The sequence below is a fragment of the Lonchura striata genome, chromosome 2 (genome assembly GCF_046129695.1).
Source record: "Lonchura striata isolate bLonStr1 chromosome 2, bLonStr1.mat, whole genome shotgun sequence".
NCBI classification, from domain to species: Eukaryota; Metazoa; Chordata; class Aves; order Passeriformes; family Estrildidae; genus Lonchura; species Lonchura striata.
This window is the reverse complement of record NC_134604.1, coordinates 86,963,905-86,978,625: the sequence shown is the minus strand read 5'-3', so window position 1 is coordinate 86,978,625 and position 14,721 is coordinate 86,963,905. Positions and strand designations below refer to the sequence as shown.

The window sequence follows — 14,721 nt, the reverse complement described above, 5'->3', positions numbered from 1 at the left end:
TTAGATCCTTCCTCATGTTTCTGCAACTGCACATAGAATTTAGATACCTCTTAACACTTTCAAAATGAAACACTGAATAATTTTACACCTTATACTATACAGGTAAATAATATCCTTATAATTTACTGTGACACAAATATACATTTATGCACTCAGACTTCAAGTAAAGTATGCAGTAAAAATAAAATATTTCTCTTATAAGCTTTGTTGTTCTTGGTAAAGCTAAAATTTGCAGAGAGAAAAGTAGTCAGGGCAAGGGAGCAGTTAGGGAGTGAGGGAAAAATGTATCCAACTTCAGCAGGTCACTGGCTTCCTGCTCTGGCCTGGAACCAGGCAGATTCCCCCAAGTGACAGCATCTGCTCTGGCACCACTCCTCACGGGCATCTCTGGCTTCTGCATCTATCACAACCATTGAAGCTTCTGGGTGATTTTTTTCTGTCATTTTTATGTCATTTCCTTCCAATTATGAAATATTTAAATGCAATTTAACCTACTTGAAAGTGAGGCACTTGAACAGTCACGCTGTTTCTGCAAGTTAAAATATAGGAGATGTTTTTGCACTTAAATGTCATTTAGCCTTTTGTATTTCTGAAGTATTTAAGTTTTGGTTTGGATTTATGGCATGGCCACTCTTTTTAAACAGAAGCAGAATGTTAAGGGAGGCACAAACTGAAATTGTGATGCAAATGCTGGAGGTTTTTTTTGCTATAATGAGAGATAAAATACCTCACTTCCCATTGCATGTGACTTAAGGGGGGAAAAACATGGATGCTTCTCTGTGCAGCTCTGAAGGTGAGCATGAGTTATGTGATATAGTCATCTTTGTAGTCAGAATTAATTTGGACTAGCATGTGTAAGAAACTTACATGAATTACACCAGTCACAGGGCATAAAAGTTTTAATTTTTTCATCATTTTAACATGTATGCATCTTTATTCATGTATGGATGTAAATTATTCTTTTATTCATGGGTATGCTGGTTTTGACTAACTTCTCTTTCTAATTTTGATTGCATAACCCTTGGGGCTAATGTGTCAAAATGTGATAGAACAAGAAGGATATAATGAATAAGATACTAAAAATGTCATATGTTTTGTGTGGCAGGCAGTTTTCTTAGGCAGGTTCTGAGGATATGTGGTGATACTATTATTTGGTAAAGCATAAACCTCATGTATAGTTTACATTGTCCATTTTCACAAGAAATAACTGGGAAGGAATTTGCATTTTTCTTAGTTTAAATGTATGCAATGTATTTAAGAGAAGTTGCTTAGCTTTATGGCACCGTGCAATGTTTGGCTACTACTAGTATTTTGTGAAAGGAGAGTGAAATATCCTCTATATAAGCCTTTTTTTCACTGTTTGTATCTTGAAGTTATATAGCCACAACTTTCTTAGGTTCTTGAACCCAGATTTATTACAGTGGTCCTTTTAGTTCTGTGAAAGTAAGCTGCCTACATATGTTCTAGAGAGATAGATTTAGGTATAAATTTATATATATAGCCATCTTTATAAATAAATATGGGTGTCTCATTCTATTTTCTGTTGAAATGTTTTCAGTTGAGCAGAATGAAGATGGAATTTCATAATTCCCCGTAATTAGATTTTATGCTTACAGACACTGATACAAGCAAATTATTGTAAAAACAATCACATTTTCTTCTTCTAGTGAGCTACATTTCTGTGTTCATGTAAGCAAAAGTAGGAATATTAGTGGAATTATTATTTAGGCATTTACAGAGGTTGATTTTTTTTAATCTCTATGATTAACATAGGATTTAACTTCTTTGGTTGTTTTATCTGCATGTGCAGTTATTAAAATCATCCAAAAACATCATCCAAACATATTTTTATCATGTAGATATGCTAGTACAGATCTGTTTAAAATTTATTTCAAACTTACCTGTATGGAGTGATGGTTTCTCTGCAATATATATAATAAAAGAATGAAAAATAAATCAATAAGATTGTCATCTATCTATAAGATCTGAAGGAAAGATAAATTAAAACAAGGCATCTCAAAACGTATTAATTATATTTTTACAGAAAGCTAACTCAGTGCCTGTCTGCTGAAGATCCTAAGAAGTGATTTTCTGTGAATACATAAAATCTGATGACTTACGCACTGATTTGCTAATAACACTTTTTTTTTCACAATGGGGCTGTTGTGTGGTTTCCATAATGCTGTAAATCATGATTAAACACATAAAAAAGATTGTCGCTCAAGATCCATTTTAAGCCAAGTGAAACATAATGCAGTATAAAATTTACATCATTTTCTTGATTAACCCTGATGAACCTTCAGTCATTATCCATTGTGGTAAAAGTAAATTGGAAATGTTGCTTTGTTAATAAAACATGTATAGACATTTTCATGAGTCATAGATTTGATGGTTATTAATAGCTGACACATTCATAATGAAATACTGTGCTTTGGCTTTCTATGAAAGTATAATGCTGTGTAAGGCTGCAATCCTGTGTCCTGTACTTCAGGTCTGTATTTTGGTATGCTTTGGATATCAGATAATTGAATGTTGATCTAAAACCAGAACAGAAATACAGGAAAGAGTTTTCTGAATCTGTAAATTGAGATGCTGAATTTGTGTATTTTTTCCTCCTGTTTTATAGGAATTCTTAGCAGCACCAAAATTGTTTAACTACTTAAAGCTACTCATCTTTGTCATCCTGTGAACTTTTTCTCCTTCTGCTTGCACGTCAAGAATGTTTTTAAATACACACTCTGTTACCTCTGTACTGGTAAACTGGTCTTGGATGTGGCTTAATGATTTAAACTAGGTTTGAATTGGGAAGGGTATAAAATCAGGCTCAATAGAGATAAGCCCAGGGGTTGCATGCCAGTGTTGGTGTGAAATGGATAGCCCAGCTGAAGTGCAGCCGCACCAGTGCAGCAGTATGAGGAGCAAGCCAAGGAGCTGGAAGCCATGGTGCACCAGGAAAGCTGCCACATGGTCGCTGTCACAGAGGTGTGGTGGGATGACTTTCGTGACTGGAGTGCTGCCATGGATGGCTGCAAGCAGCTCAGAAGGGACAGGCAAGGAAGGAGAGGTGGCTCTGTACATCAGGTAGAGTTTTGCCTGTAGGGAACTCAAGCAGAGTGATGATAAGGTTGAGTGCCTGTGGGTGAGAAAAGGGGGAAGGCTAACAAGGCAGACGTCCTGGCTGGGAGTCTGTTACAGACTACCCGAGCAGGATGAAGAGGCAGATGAAAGCTCCTATGAGTGACTGGCTGACATGTCATGATCTCTACCCCCTGTTCTGGTGGGACACTTGCAGGATGTCTGCTGGAAACACACAGCAGAGAGGAGGCAGTTTAGGAGGTTCCTGGACTGAGTGGAAGTTATCTTCCTGACACAGCTGGTAAGCAACCCTACCAGGGGCAGTGCCCTTCTGTGCACTGCTAACGTGCTGTTCATGAACAGAGAAGGGATGGTGGGAGATGTGCTGATCAGAAGCCATAATAGCAGTCACAAAATTATAGTAATAACAAAATTATATTGTTTTCATTTCTTGGTGAAGTAAGGAAGATGGTCAACAAAACCTCAGCCATGGACTTTCTGAGAACAGACTTCAGCCTGTTTAGGACACAGTTAAGAGAGTCCCTTGGGAAACAGCCCTTAAAAGCAAAGGAAGGCTGGGCACACATTAAGACAAAAATCTTAAAGGCACAAAAGCAGATCATCCCAGTGTGCTGAAAGACAAGCTGGCAGGGAAGAAGAATGGTGTGGCTGAATAGGGAACTTCTGCTGGAGCTCAGGAAAAGAATGAGAGTATGACCTTTGGAAGAAGGGGCAGGCAACTCAGAAAGAGTACAAGGATACAAGGATGTCTTTAGGTCATGTAGAGAGAAAATTAGAAAGGTGAAAGCTCAGCTAGAATTCTATCTGGCCACCACTGTGAAAGATAATAAAACATGTTTTCATAAACACATTAACAAAAAAAAAAAAAAAAAAAAAAAAGAAAGAGGGCTGAGTAAAGAACATCGAGGTGCTGAAGCAGGTCCAGAGATGGGCAATGGAGAGGAAGTCCTATGAAGTCAGCTGGGGTTGTTTAACCTGGAGAAAATGGAGAAAAGGAGGGTCAGAAGTGACCTTATCACTCTCTACAGCCACCAGAAAAGAGGCTGTGTCCAGGTGGGGATCAGGCTCTTCTCCCAGACAACTATGAACAGAAAAATAGGAACCTCCCTCAGCCTGTGTCAGGGGCGGTTCAGGTTAGATCATCAGGAAGAATTTTTTCATTGAAAGGTGGTTAAGGGTGTTTGGAAAGGGGTGTCCAGGGAGGTGCTGCAGTCAAGTGTTCAGGAAATCATTGGATGTGACACTTAGGGCTGTGATTTGGCTGGCATGGTGGTATTTGGTCAAGGCTTAGACCTGATCTTGAAGGTCTTTTTCAACCTCAGTGATTCTGTGATTCTCTAATTCTATGATTGTGATCTTTGCTTTTGCTACTTCAAGTCAGGTCATATCAGGGTGAATTGTATGGTAAAATTTTTCTACCAGTTGCAGAGCTTTGAATTTGTGCATACCATGTGAAGTATACCTTGGAGTACTTAGCAGTCCTGCAAACAGCTGTGGGTAGATGGGTCATTTTACAGAGCCCCCTGGAAGGAACAGGCTACTTAAGTAGCTTTAAAAAAATGGAAGTGAAGAGGGATTTTTTTTTTTCCCTAAAATACCTAGAGGCAAAACATATTTTTTCACAATTTTCAGGACACTTTTTAATTTATTTATATTTTATAAAGTCTCAGGAAACTTTTAAACTTTTATTAGGTTAATTTTTATGAGTTTTATTTTTTTTAATTACTGAAACTAACACTGAAAATCTTTATTGACTGAAATCCAGTTTTCAGCAAACATATCAAAAGGAAGTTCAACAAACATTTTAAATAAAGTATTAAACACTTACTGCAAAATGTCAAATAGATTTTTTAAAAGGCCAGAATTTTTTCATTACATTTTAAAAGTTCAGAGCATCCCTAGAAATCAGGCAATGATAAGAGTAAATTCAGTTTATGGCACCATTCAGTCTGACCAAGACTATATGAATAATTTATCTATGTGTGCACATTCTCTACAAGGATGAAAAAAATTTTTAAAAGTTGCATTTTTTGACTAATTATGACTGTAAGAAGCCTAAAGAATAAAAGCAAAGGAAAAGAAGAAAGTGCACAGGCTTGGCAGTTTGTAACTGGAACAGTTTCCCATGCATAAGGATATCGTGGAAAGCAGAAGTCATTGTGGAGGAAAACAGGCAAAGGGGTGTTGTGTCTGACATCTTTGGCAGGGAAGCAATAGGAGAGGAAAGTGCTCAGATAGAGGAACTGCTGAGTTAGGTAAGGTCTTTTGTAGCAGCAGCCCAGGGAATTCAGCACTGTTAGGTTAGGCAGAAAACAATTGTTCTCTCAGCTGGGAGCAGCCTGAGGAGGAGGACTTGGGGGTGCTGATTGACAAGAAGCTCCATGTGGCCAGGCAGCTGGCACTCACAGTCCCCAAAGCCTGCTGTACCCTGGGCTGCAGCGAAGCAGCGCGGCCAGCAGGGCAAGGGGGGTCTCTGCTCCTCTGCTGCCATCGGGAGAGACCCCAGCAAGGCTACTGCACCCAGCTCAGGTCCTCAGCACGGGTAGCATGTGGACTCGTTGGATGGAGCCCAGAGGAAGCCATGGAGATGATCAGAGGGCTGCAGTGCCTCTGCTGGGAAGACAGGCTGGGAGAGTTGGGACTGTTCAGCCGAGAGAAGACAAGGCTCCTGGGACACCTTATGCCACCATCCAGGACCTAAAGGGAGGCAGCAGCAGAGCTGGGAAGGATCTTCTTACAAGGGCCTGTAGTGATAGAACAAGGAGGAATGACTTCAAACTGAAAGAGGGTGGGTTTAGGTTAGAAATGAGGTAGAAATTCTTCACTATGAGGATGGCAAGACAGTGGAACAGAGCTATGGATGACGCATCCCTGGAAGTGTTCAAGGCCATGTTGAATAGGGTTTTGAGCAACCTGGTGTACTGGAAAATGTCCCTGCCCAGGAGAGGGGCTTGGAACTAGATGACCTTAAAGGTCCCTTTCAACCCACACCTTTCTGTGATTCTGTGGTTCTATGGGCTGTTGTATTTTTAAAATAGAACACAAAAGTAACATTTACAAAATTAAATTAAAGGGTATTATTGTGATCTGTCAGGTTTGTGCTCTTCAGTCTTAATTTTTTTTTTTAATCACTACCTGGGTGATATGGATGAAGATACAAAAGGAATACTTTGTCACATCTACAGTATCTGTTTCTTGGTAGGCAAGATTTTCACTCAATTTCTGGGGGTTTTAAATTTAATTTTGAATTGTGAAGAAAAAGGAACCTTTTCCAGGTGTAAGATTATTGTATACTATTATTAGTGGTAAATTTTACACTTGTGAATATACTTTCAAAGAATATATTGTTAGAGCAGTGCAAAATTAAAGCTGTTGTAATGTTTTGTTTCTAGCTCGGCTCAGTGTTGTTTTAAGATCTTCAACCATTTTTGGCAATTTTTCTAGCAGATTTAGGGTTATAAAAGAAAATAAGGTATTGAAAATAGGATTACCTACTAATACAGAGTGGTGAATTTTTGAATATCTGTGTAATGTAAGTATGGACTGGTAATTTTTATCATATGATGAAGTTATTTTTCCTGAAACTAAAAATAAATTAGAATTATGTCTCAATTTCTCATTGAGCAAAACTTCACAGAGGGAAGAAAATGTGCTTGTTTTGTCTGTAGCAAGGCTGGAAGAGGTGCTCTTTCAAAAGCAGGTGTTTAACTAAATACAAATTTTCAATGTTCCTCTATGGTGATGTTCTGACTCAACAGCTTAGGTTCCAGTCTTAACTGCAGCCCTAGGTCTTCTCAGCATTTTGATACATATTTAAAATTCAGTCAAGTTGCATGCAAAGTACTTACATTTTGTGAATGTCAGGTAGCATGCCTGTAAGGTAATAACTGCACCCACAATTAGCCTTGGTTCCTTCCACTTGCCTACTGTTAACCCTCAGAAGACCTGACCTGAACACTCCAATGCTGGTTTTGCTGATATGATATGTGTATATTCATTTGTTTGGTGGATGCAATATATCTGCCCCTGAAAATACAGCTCCTTGTTTTGGACTTGGAATTTCCAGGCAGATAATTAAAGTAATCACACACCTTCCAGCCTGCACCTGCCGCCGTGCGAGAGGCTGCCCCAGCTCAGCTTCCCTGATCATATTCATGTTTGGTCGGTAGTGTTTCATGGCTAATACAAATCATAAACAGGCTGTAAAAGCTGAAGCGTCAATGAAGCCTAGCTTTAAAATTGCTGGAAGCTAAAGTTTTAAAACTGATACTGCAAAGTGAAAAATGAAATTTAACCAGGCACTTTGGTGAAGGAAAAATAATTTATTGGATGTAAGATGAAAAGCTGTGAGAGTAAACATCAATCTCATCTTAGACACATGTCATTGATTGATGTTTGCTCTGTGCTGCTGCCTGGAGGTAAACTCTTTGAAATAGCAAAATAGGTACTTTATCTGTCTGTGGATAGGAGCACAGTTTGTTAAGTTACTGCTTTTTTGAGACCCTGCTACATCTTTATGTTCAATCAAAGTGAAAACAGTAAATCAGAGTAATTGCTTTACCCCACGGCATCCTGTTTTTAAATGGGAAAAAATACTGTAAAAATCCTCAAATTAACTTCTGCTGTTTAGGACAGATAAAAAGTCTAAAAAAAGCCAGTTGTAGCCTAGGAAGGTATTTTATTGATTATGACACTTGTTCATCAAAGGCAGCTCTTTTGTTATAATTTAACCAATAGTTCAAATATCATTAGGGAACATATTTAATGCTCAAAAATGAAAGGTTGCCATACCTTAGAGTTCCCTATACCATGTCAGCAATGAGTTTTTAAACATACGCCATTTATGCTTCTCTGGAAATGGAACTGGTACCTAGAAACTGGCCAGCAAAAACCATGGACATGACCAATGTAATAGAAAACATTACCATGTTATGCACGGCAATTCAGCTAGCAAGACAATCTCAATTGTTCCTAAATTGTTAGAGTTAAGACTATTTTCTAAAAATGTTTGGAGCTTTTGCCTTTACAGGGTCTCAGTCTGACTGGTCCTTTTGAGATATTAAATATGGCAGAGATACAGGAATGATGGTACATTAAAATGCAGAATCCAGTATCCATTCTGAGTTGAGTTTCATAATCACTGTTCTGCATCAGGGCTGGACTGCTTTTTTATGGTGTTGTGTAAGTTTTTCCTTTGACTTACTCTATTTAGCTACTTTGGCATAAATGTAGTAATTCAGGGGAGAATTAGACTATTAAATATTTAAGAAAATGTCCTCACTTCAGCCTGAAATTTAGTATATTGATTTGTGTGCCAGATTAAAATTTGTTGGGAAATGTTGAGAATAATCAGTAAACCATTTTAAAATTTATTTGCTTGAAATATTGCCTGTTTTCCACTGCTTTGAAGCAGTTCTAGCTTTGTTCATAATTCAAAAATGACCGTGTGCTAAAATTTAATTTCAAAGATATATATGTCCTTGCAGAAAACTTGTTCATGGGTCTAGGTTTATTCTTGAAATGCACATATCTTTTAGTCACTTACTGTATGGGTTATGTTTTTGAGGTGGAGTTTTTTGTTTGTTTGGACCAACATCAGCATGTGCTGATGTGGGCTGCACCCAGCAGCTTGGGGATGGTATCACTCCCATGAATGATACCCAGGAGTGGGTATTGTAGTCTGATGATATTTTGATGGAGCTTTTTAATTTCCTGATGGAAGAAGAAGGGTCAGTTGAAGAACAAGTGGGGAGGTTGACAAAATCTGGGAAAGAAGTTCAGCTCTGGCAAAGTTCATTTCTTCCCTAGCAAAGGATTGCCAGCAGCCCACAGGAACTGTGGATTTGCCAGTTTAAGCTCTGCTTTTGTAATTATGTCTAGATTTCAGGTTCTGAATGTTTTGTGCTATGTGCCACAGATAGCTGCCAAGGTGAAGATCAGCCTCCTAGGTGAATATTACCTGCAAACAAACAAGTTGCTCCTGCTAAATTTCTATCACAGTGTTTATGTGCATGGGGAGGTAGAAGGAAGATGTGCATGTATGTGGGTGTGGCAAAGCCCTCACAATTCAGAGAATAATGAACTAAGTCTTTGGACTGGAAAATTATATTGGAAGGTCTGGAAAGGCAAAGGCAAGATTGCAGGGTGCTGCAAATGATAAGTTCAGAAACTGTGGCCAGGTCTCTGAATACATGGGTAACACCTTCCTCTGTCATGCTGGTAACAGCTGGCTGGGTCACAGCCCCCTTCCTTTTCCAGAAAATAAACTGATGCCAAGAAAAGAGAGTACCAGCAATCTCACCCTCAATTTACCTATCTGTGTCTTTAACAGCCTCAAAGATGCCAGCTGTTAGGAGGATGGTGATCTTGTAACAGAATAACAGTACTCTTTCAGAATCTCCCCTCTGTGATGCAGCAATTTTGTGGTTTCTGAAAAGGTCAAGCAGCATCGTTAATGCACACCATGTAATTCCTCTGTGAAGGTGCAGTGCTTCGTTTGTGGAAAAGGACATCTTCCTCTGAATGCAAATTTGGGTGTTCCCAAACTGAAGGACAGGAGGATATGTTGTTGCACTGTCACCACCTCATTCATCATGGAGATGAGACCATTTTATTTGAGTTGCTCCAAAAAGTGATATCTGAGCAAGTCAGGAATAGAGTGTTTTGGTGTTTTTTTTTAAGGAAAGAAAAGAAAAGGAGACTTTTCAACACCTAAAACTTTAAGCTTTTTATATTATTTCTTTCAGCCTAGCCTGAGAAAACATAACTCTTTGGACTTCATAGGAGATTAAATCCAGCCCCAGGTTTCTCAGGTAAAATTATTGCTCTGCTCTTAGGCTGTCCCCTGAGCCATCTCTGTCTATTTCTAATTAAGGACTAAAGGAAATGGTTCCTTCTGGTGGCAGCTATAGCATGAAGAAAGCTGTGAGTGTTTCTGTGGGGAGGCTGGTGCCACTACCACCCTCCCATCAGGAACCTGCACGCCTGGGCTCTCCTCTGCGGGCTGGTCTCACAGGGAGCCACGCTCACTGTGGCATAGCCAAAGACAGGGGACCATCCAGGTAATCTGCCAAAAGGTATCACAGCAGATCAAAATTCATTAAACATACTACTCTGAGATGTTTAGCAATTCATTGGAAATCTGATCTGGCAGATATCTGGGAGTACAATTATTCCATGTACCCTGGAAGAAGCAGAGGAAGTAGAGGTTCTGTGACCAGGGTGGTGGCGGTGTGCTGAAAGCTCTTTGAGCCTGAGACACTGGCATTTAGGCACAATTCTTTGCTATATCCAGTATGTGTCTTGGCAGATCTTGGGGCTGAGATAAATCAAAAAGCAATGTGCCAAATTTGAGAAAATTGAATTTCTATAGTACAACCTTTATTCATATATAACTTTTGCAAGTGTTTGACTTGTTGCTCACGTTCTGGTTCATGTCCTTTAAGCATGATCTTGAAACAGATGCAAAATTTAAAAAATAACAGTATACCATTTAAAAACTGTTTGAATTCACCTTTTGGAATTTGACCTGTATGAAACAAATATAATTGACAGTGACTTTTGAGTAGTGAGTGTTTGCATGTTTTTTGGCTCCAAGTCTTACAAAACCGAGCATGCATACTACACATATATATGCATAAATCACTCACATATGTAAACATGCCCTGATGAGGAAAAAGTAATGAAGTTTTCATGAGCTTGTTCTTCATGGCTTAGATATTGAAAAACACACGTTAAACCATTAAAAGGTACCTCTGGGATTGTTTTAAATTGCAAATTTAAAAAAAATAAAGAAGAAATCTATTAAAAAGAATCATTTTCCATTAACTGAAGTGTTTGCAATAAAGACAATTATAGCAGTTGGCAGTATTCTCTTTGAACCAAAACAAATAAATACATTTGGTGACATACGTTCAAGGAAATGTGATTGCTGCAATGTTCATGCAAATAAGGAGCAGCTTCACAAATGCTAGACATTTTGCCATCTGGTATTACCAAAGGAATACAACTCTCAACTTGTAGCTCTTCCTAACTTACTGCTTGTAGATGGTGTATTAGGCATTGTCACACAGTTCTGACATTTGCATAATCATTCTGAATTACTGCAGGTTGTGCATTGCATTGCCAGCAGTGAATTCATTTGAGAAGAGTGTTGAGAAACCTGATGACTTGTATGGCTTCATCAAATATATCTCTGTCCAATAAAGAGATAAAAATCTTCTTCCACTTTAGGACTACCACACCAGGGAATTTTTAAATTTGTTTGAGGACTAGTGAAGAATGCTGCATCCATTTACTTCCTAGAAATTGGGTAGAGACCAGTATTACAATTAATCTCAGGGAAGCTTCCCATCTCTATTTGGCTGCAGGCTAGAGTGCAAATGCAAATCATCTCAAAGAGTCAAGAAATTCTGGATGGGGACACATAGTTAAGGATGAAGTTATAACCTGATCTCTTAAAACTCCAGAAAAACCCAACCTGACAACAGTTATTAAGTGTGACAGAAGTCTGGTTTAGACACAGGTGGTTGTTAACTGACAGAGCTGATGGGAGGAGGCTCGATGGCACAATGCAGTAACTGAAGACCCCTGCTCTCACAGCATCAGTGACAGCTGGTCTGCCTCTGGTCTCAGCAGCGTGTACAGCATGTGCAGTAGGTGATCTCACTCCCAGGAACACATGGGGAGGCCTTCACCATCCCCTTCTTTCTGGAGGAAGACATTTTCCATGCCCAAAAACTCCATCCCTGCAATTGTCTCCTCGTTATGCTGATTTTCAAGGAGAGGATTTTGGAGCGAATAACATGCATTGCTCATGAAAAGTATGGGATAAAAACCCAAAAACTCTCAGCCACCTGTAAGTGGTTGTAAACAAGATGGTGTTTGGATGCTGTCTCCAACCTGCTGTGCTGAAACCCTGTGTTCCACAAAGAACCCTCTGTTTGAGAGCTGTGCTCGGCCCCTGGTGTCTGCCCTCCGACCCATCAGAAGGCGACTCTGTGGTCCTGTTCTAGTTAGCAACATCAACAAGCAAACAAGATTTTCTGTTCATTTAGTGACTGTTGAGGCATTGTTTTTAAATACTAATAGCATCTAACATATCCTGTGTATTTTCAGCTCCCTCAAGTCCCAAATTAGAATCAGATAGCTGTTGGCCTTTTGACTGCCTTTCCTGAGGCATGCTAGGTAGCATCATGTGGGTAGCCAATGCAACATATGTTTTGCTAACTGGGAAGCTGGTTAGCAAGACGTTTATCTTATTAACACATGGTGCACTTACATGACATTAATATATATTCCTACTTTACAGATTTACTGTGCCAGAGGAAAAACATTAGCTGAGCTAAGCAAAATAGGAATCAGCATACTTGTCACATTGTCCTGGAATAACATGTTAACTTTGTTAGACATGTTGGCTTCCTTTGTGAGGAGAATAAAACATAATAAACTGAAATGTATAAACCTGAAACGTGTTGTTCCATAGAAATTCAGAATAAGAATTCTCTGGTTTATGTTGTCATGTATTAAACTAGAATTAGGAAAATAAAATAGTTAATTTTTATTCTGAATGTTTATATTGGAGCTAGAGTTGTTAATTTCTAAAAATTATTGCTGTTGTGTAATGTAGTGATTTTATTCTCTCTCCAGCTACACTCTACTAGCCATACATACACTGTTGTGCCACTATTCATTTATTAATGGTCTGTGGTGGTGATAGTGTCAAATCCATCAGAAAGAGGAATTGTTTCAGTAGTAGTTTCATGACTTGGCTGATTAGCAGAGATCAGAAGAAGCAACCTAACTGTGGAAACCACTCCAGCATATAGTTTTAACAGCTCTTTAGGGAGCTAGTTAATGAAAGAATCACTACAGAAACACAGCCATGTGAAAAAAAGGAGCATTTTCATACAACACTCAGAGGATATGTCATAAGTGGGAACATGTTCATAATTTCTATTTACTCACAGCTGTAATTACCATCTGCCTTAAGAGAACTTCTAGTCTTTGTCAAAGTTGCTTAGATATTTCCTTTGTCACGTTTCAAGCTGAGAAGTTCTGTACAGACTAGATCCTGCCGTGTGATTTCGTTTCTGTTTTTCTGTAAGAATTTAATTATCTATTCTCTGTGTGAAGAAAGCACCAGCATTTCCAGAGACCTGAACCTCCCCAGCCTACTTGAACTGGCATTCATCTGATTCATGTTTGTGCTTATTTTTGCCATCTGTCTTCAAAAAAGGGTTCTTAACTTTTAAATGCCCACTGGTTTATATGTTGCCCTCTAATTTTTAACTCTTAAAAGGCTATTTTTCTTTTTTTTTTCTCTAACTCCAGTGTCTATGAGCCAGATAGAAACGTTCTGCGAAGGAAGGAATGGGAAAGGAGAAATCAGGAGGCCCAGCAGGACAATGGCGCGTTTAACATGAGCTATTCCCTCTTCAGTGAACCGTACAAGGTAGATGCTTCCCAGCTGGGCAAATCTTTGCTTATTTATTTTTTCCACAGTACAAAAATGTAGCCTGCAGAAGGCACTGTCCAGGTTTCATCACCCTCCCACAACTGGTAGCTTCCCAAAATTCACAGAGAATATGCATGATTCCCTGAGAGTCAGATTTTATATATATTTATATTTATGTATATGTATAAAGTTTCTTCTAGTGTTTATTAGCACACAAAAGTGAAATAAACTAGAAATATCCCAGCAGTATTTGACATGGAATTAAAATTAGGAGGTGAAGGTGAAGGTATCTTGTTTTTGCAATACTTAGAAAAAAACAATTGTGTTAAACTAGTGTGTGAAGGTCAAGCAGTATTGTAAACATTGTGCCCTGGCCAAGGTTATTGTACTGAAATATCCTTTTCCCCCCCCTATAACAATTACCAGGATAATAAGAAAATTTGTCTGCTATACATGTTTTTCCTCCACCAAAGGCAGAAGTAGCTTAAGAGTCTCAACTCCCTGTGTTGTTCCTCATGGTAACAGCAGCTTGATGAGGCACAACTCTCTTTCATCACTCCCTGTTTGAAGGTCAAGCAGGGCCTTTTACCCTCTGCAGAAGCTTGAAAATGGTGAACAGGACCAGAGAGCAGTGTCCCATGGGGGCTGCTCCTCCCAATGACTGCGTGTATGTATCAAACCATCATCATGTATTTTCTGCTGTGCCTTTCCAGAAATGTCCAAGTGACTGTAACAGCTGCCACACTGTGAAGCCTTTCCCTCCATGCAGCATCACTTGCCCTTGATGCTTAGGGTGCTTTAGTGCCTCTTTCCAGGAGACCTATTTGGAACCTGGGACCTGGCTGCTGTTTCAACTTCCATGCTTGCACTTTAATTCTTCTGCTCCAGGGTCAGCTTTTAGCTTGCTCTTCTTCCAGATTGTTGTTTGTATTTAGTTCCTAATAAAAAAGAAAGATCTGCCACTTTCAAACCATGTCCCTTGAAGGAACACAGCTCTGTCTGCCTTGAAGCTGACCTCCAGCAGCCTGGATTTCAGATTCATTACAAAGGCATTTAGAAACCATGTCAAATGTCTTGAACTCCTCAATGACCTACTTGAAAATGTCTACTGTGAGACCAGTCAAGGGCTAATCCATGGAAAAAAGCCTGGAAAGCATAAGTCAGCTGTG

The 14,721-nt window shown here is 39.1% G+C and overlaps 1 protein-coding gene across 1 annotated transcript in view; it reads left to right on the top strand.

Moving 5' to 3' along the window:
• The window catches only part of AFF3 (ALF transcription elongation factor 3), a 319,278-nt gene that overhangs the window by 36,413 nt on the left and 268,144 nt on the right, over positions 1-14,721 (top strand). The window contains exon 2 of the mRNA XM_021538600.2: positions 13,429-13,549. Within this exon, the coding sequence (XP_021394275.2) occupies positions 13,429-13,549 (121 nt within the window). The remainder of the gene's footprint in view (positions 1-13,428; positions 13,550-14,721) is intronic.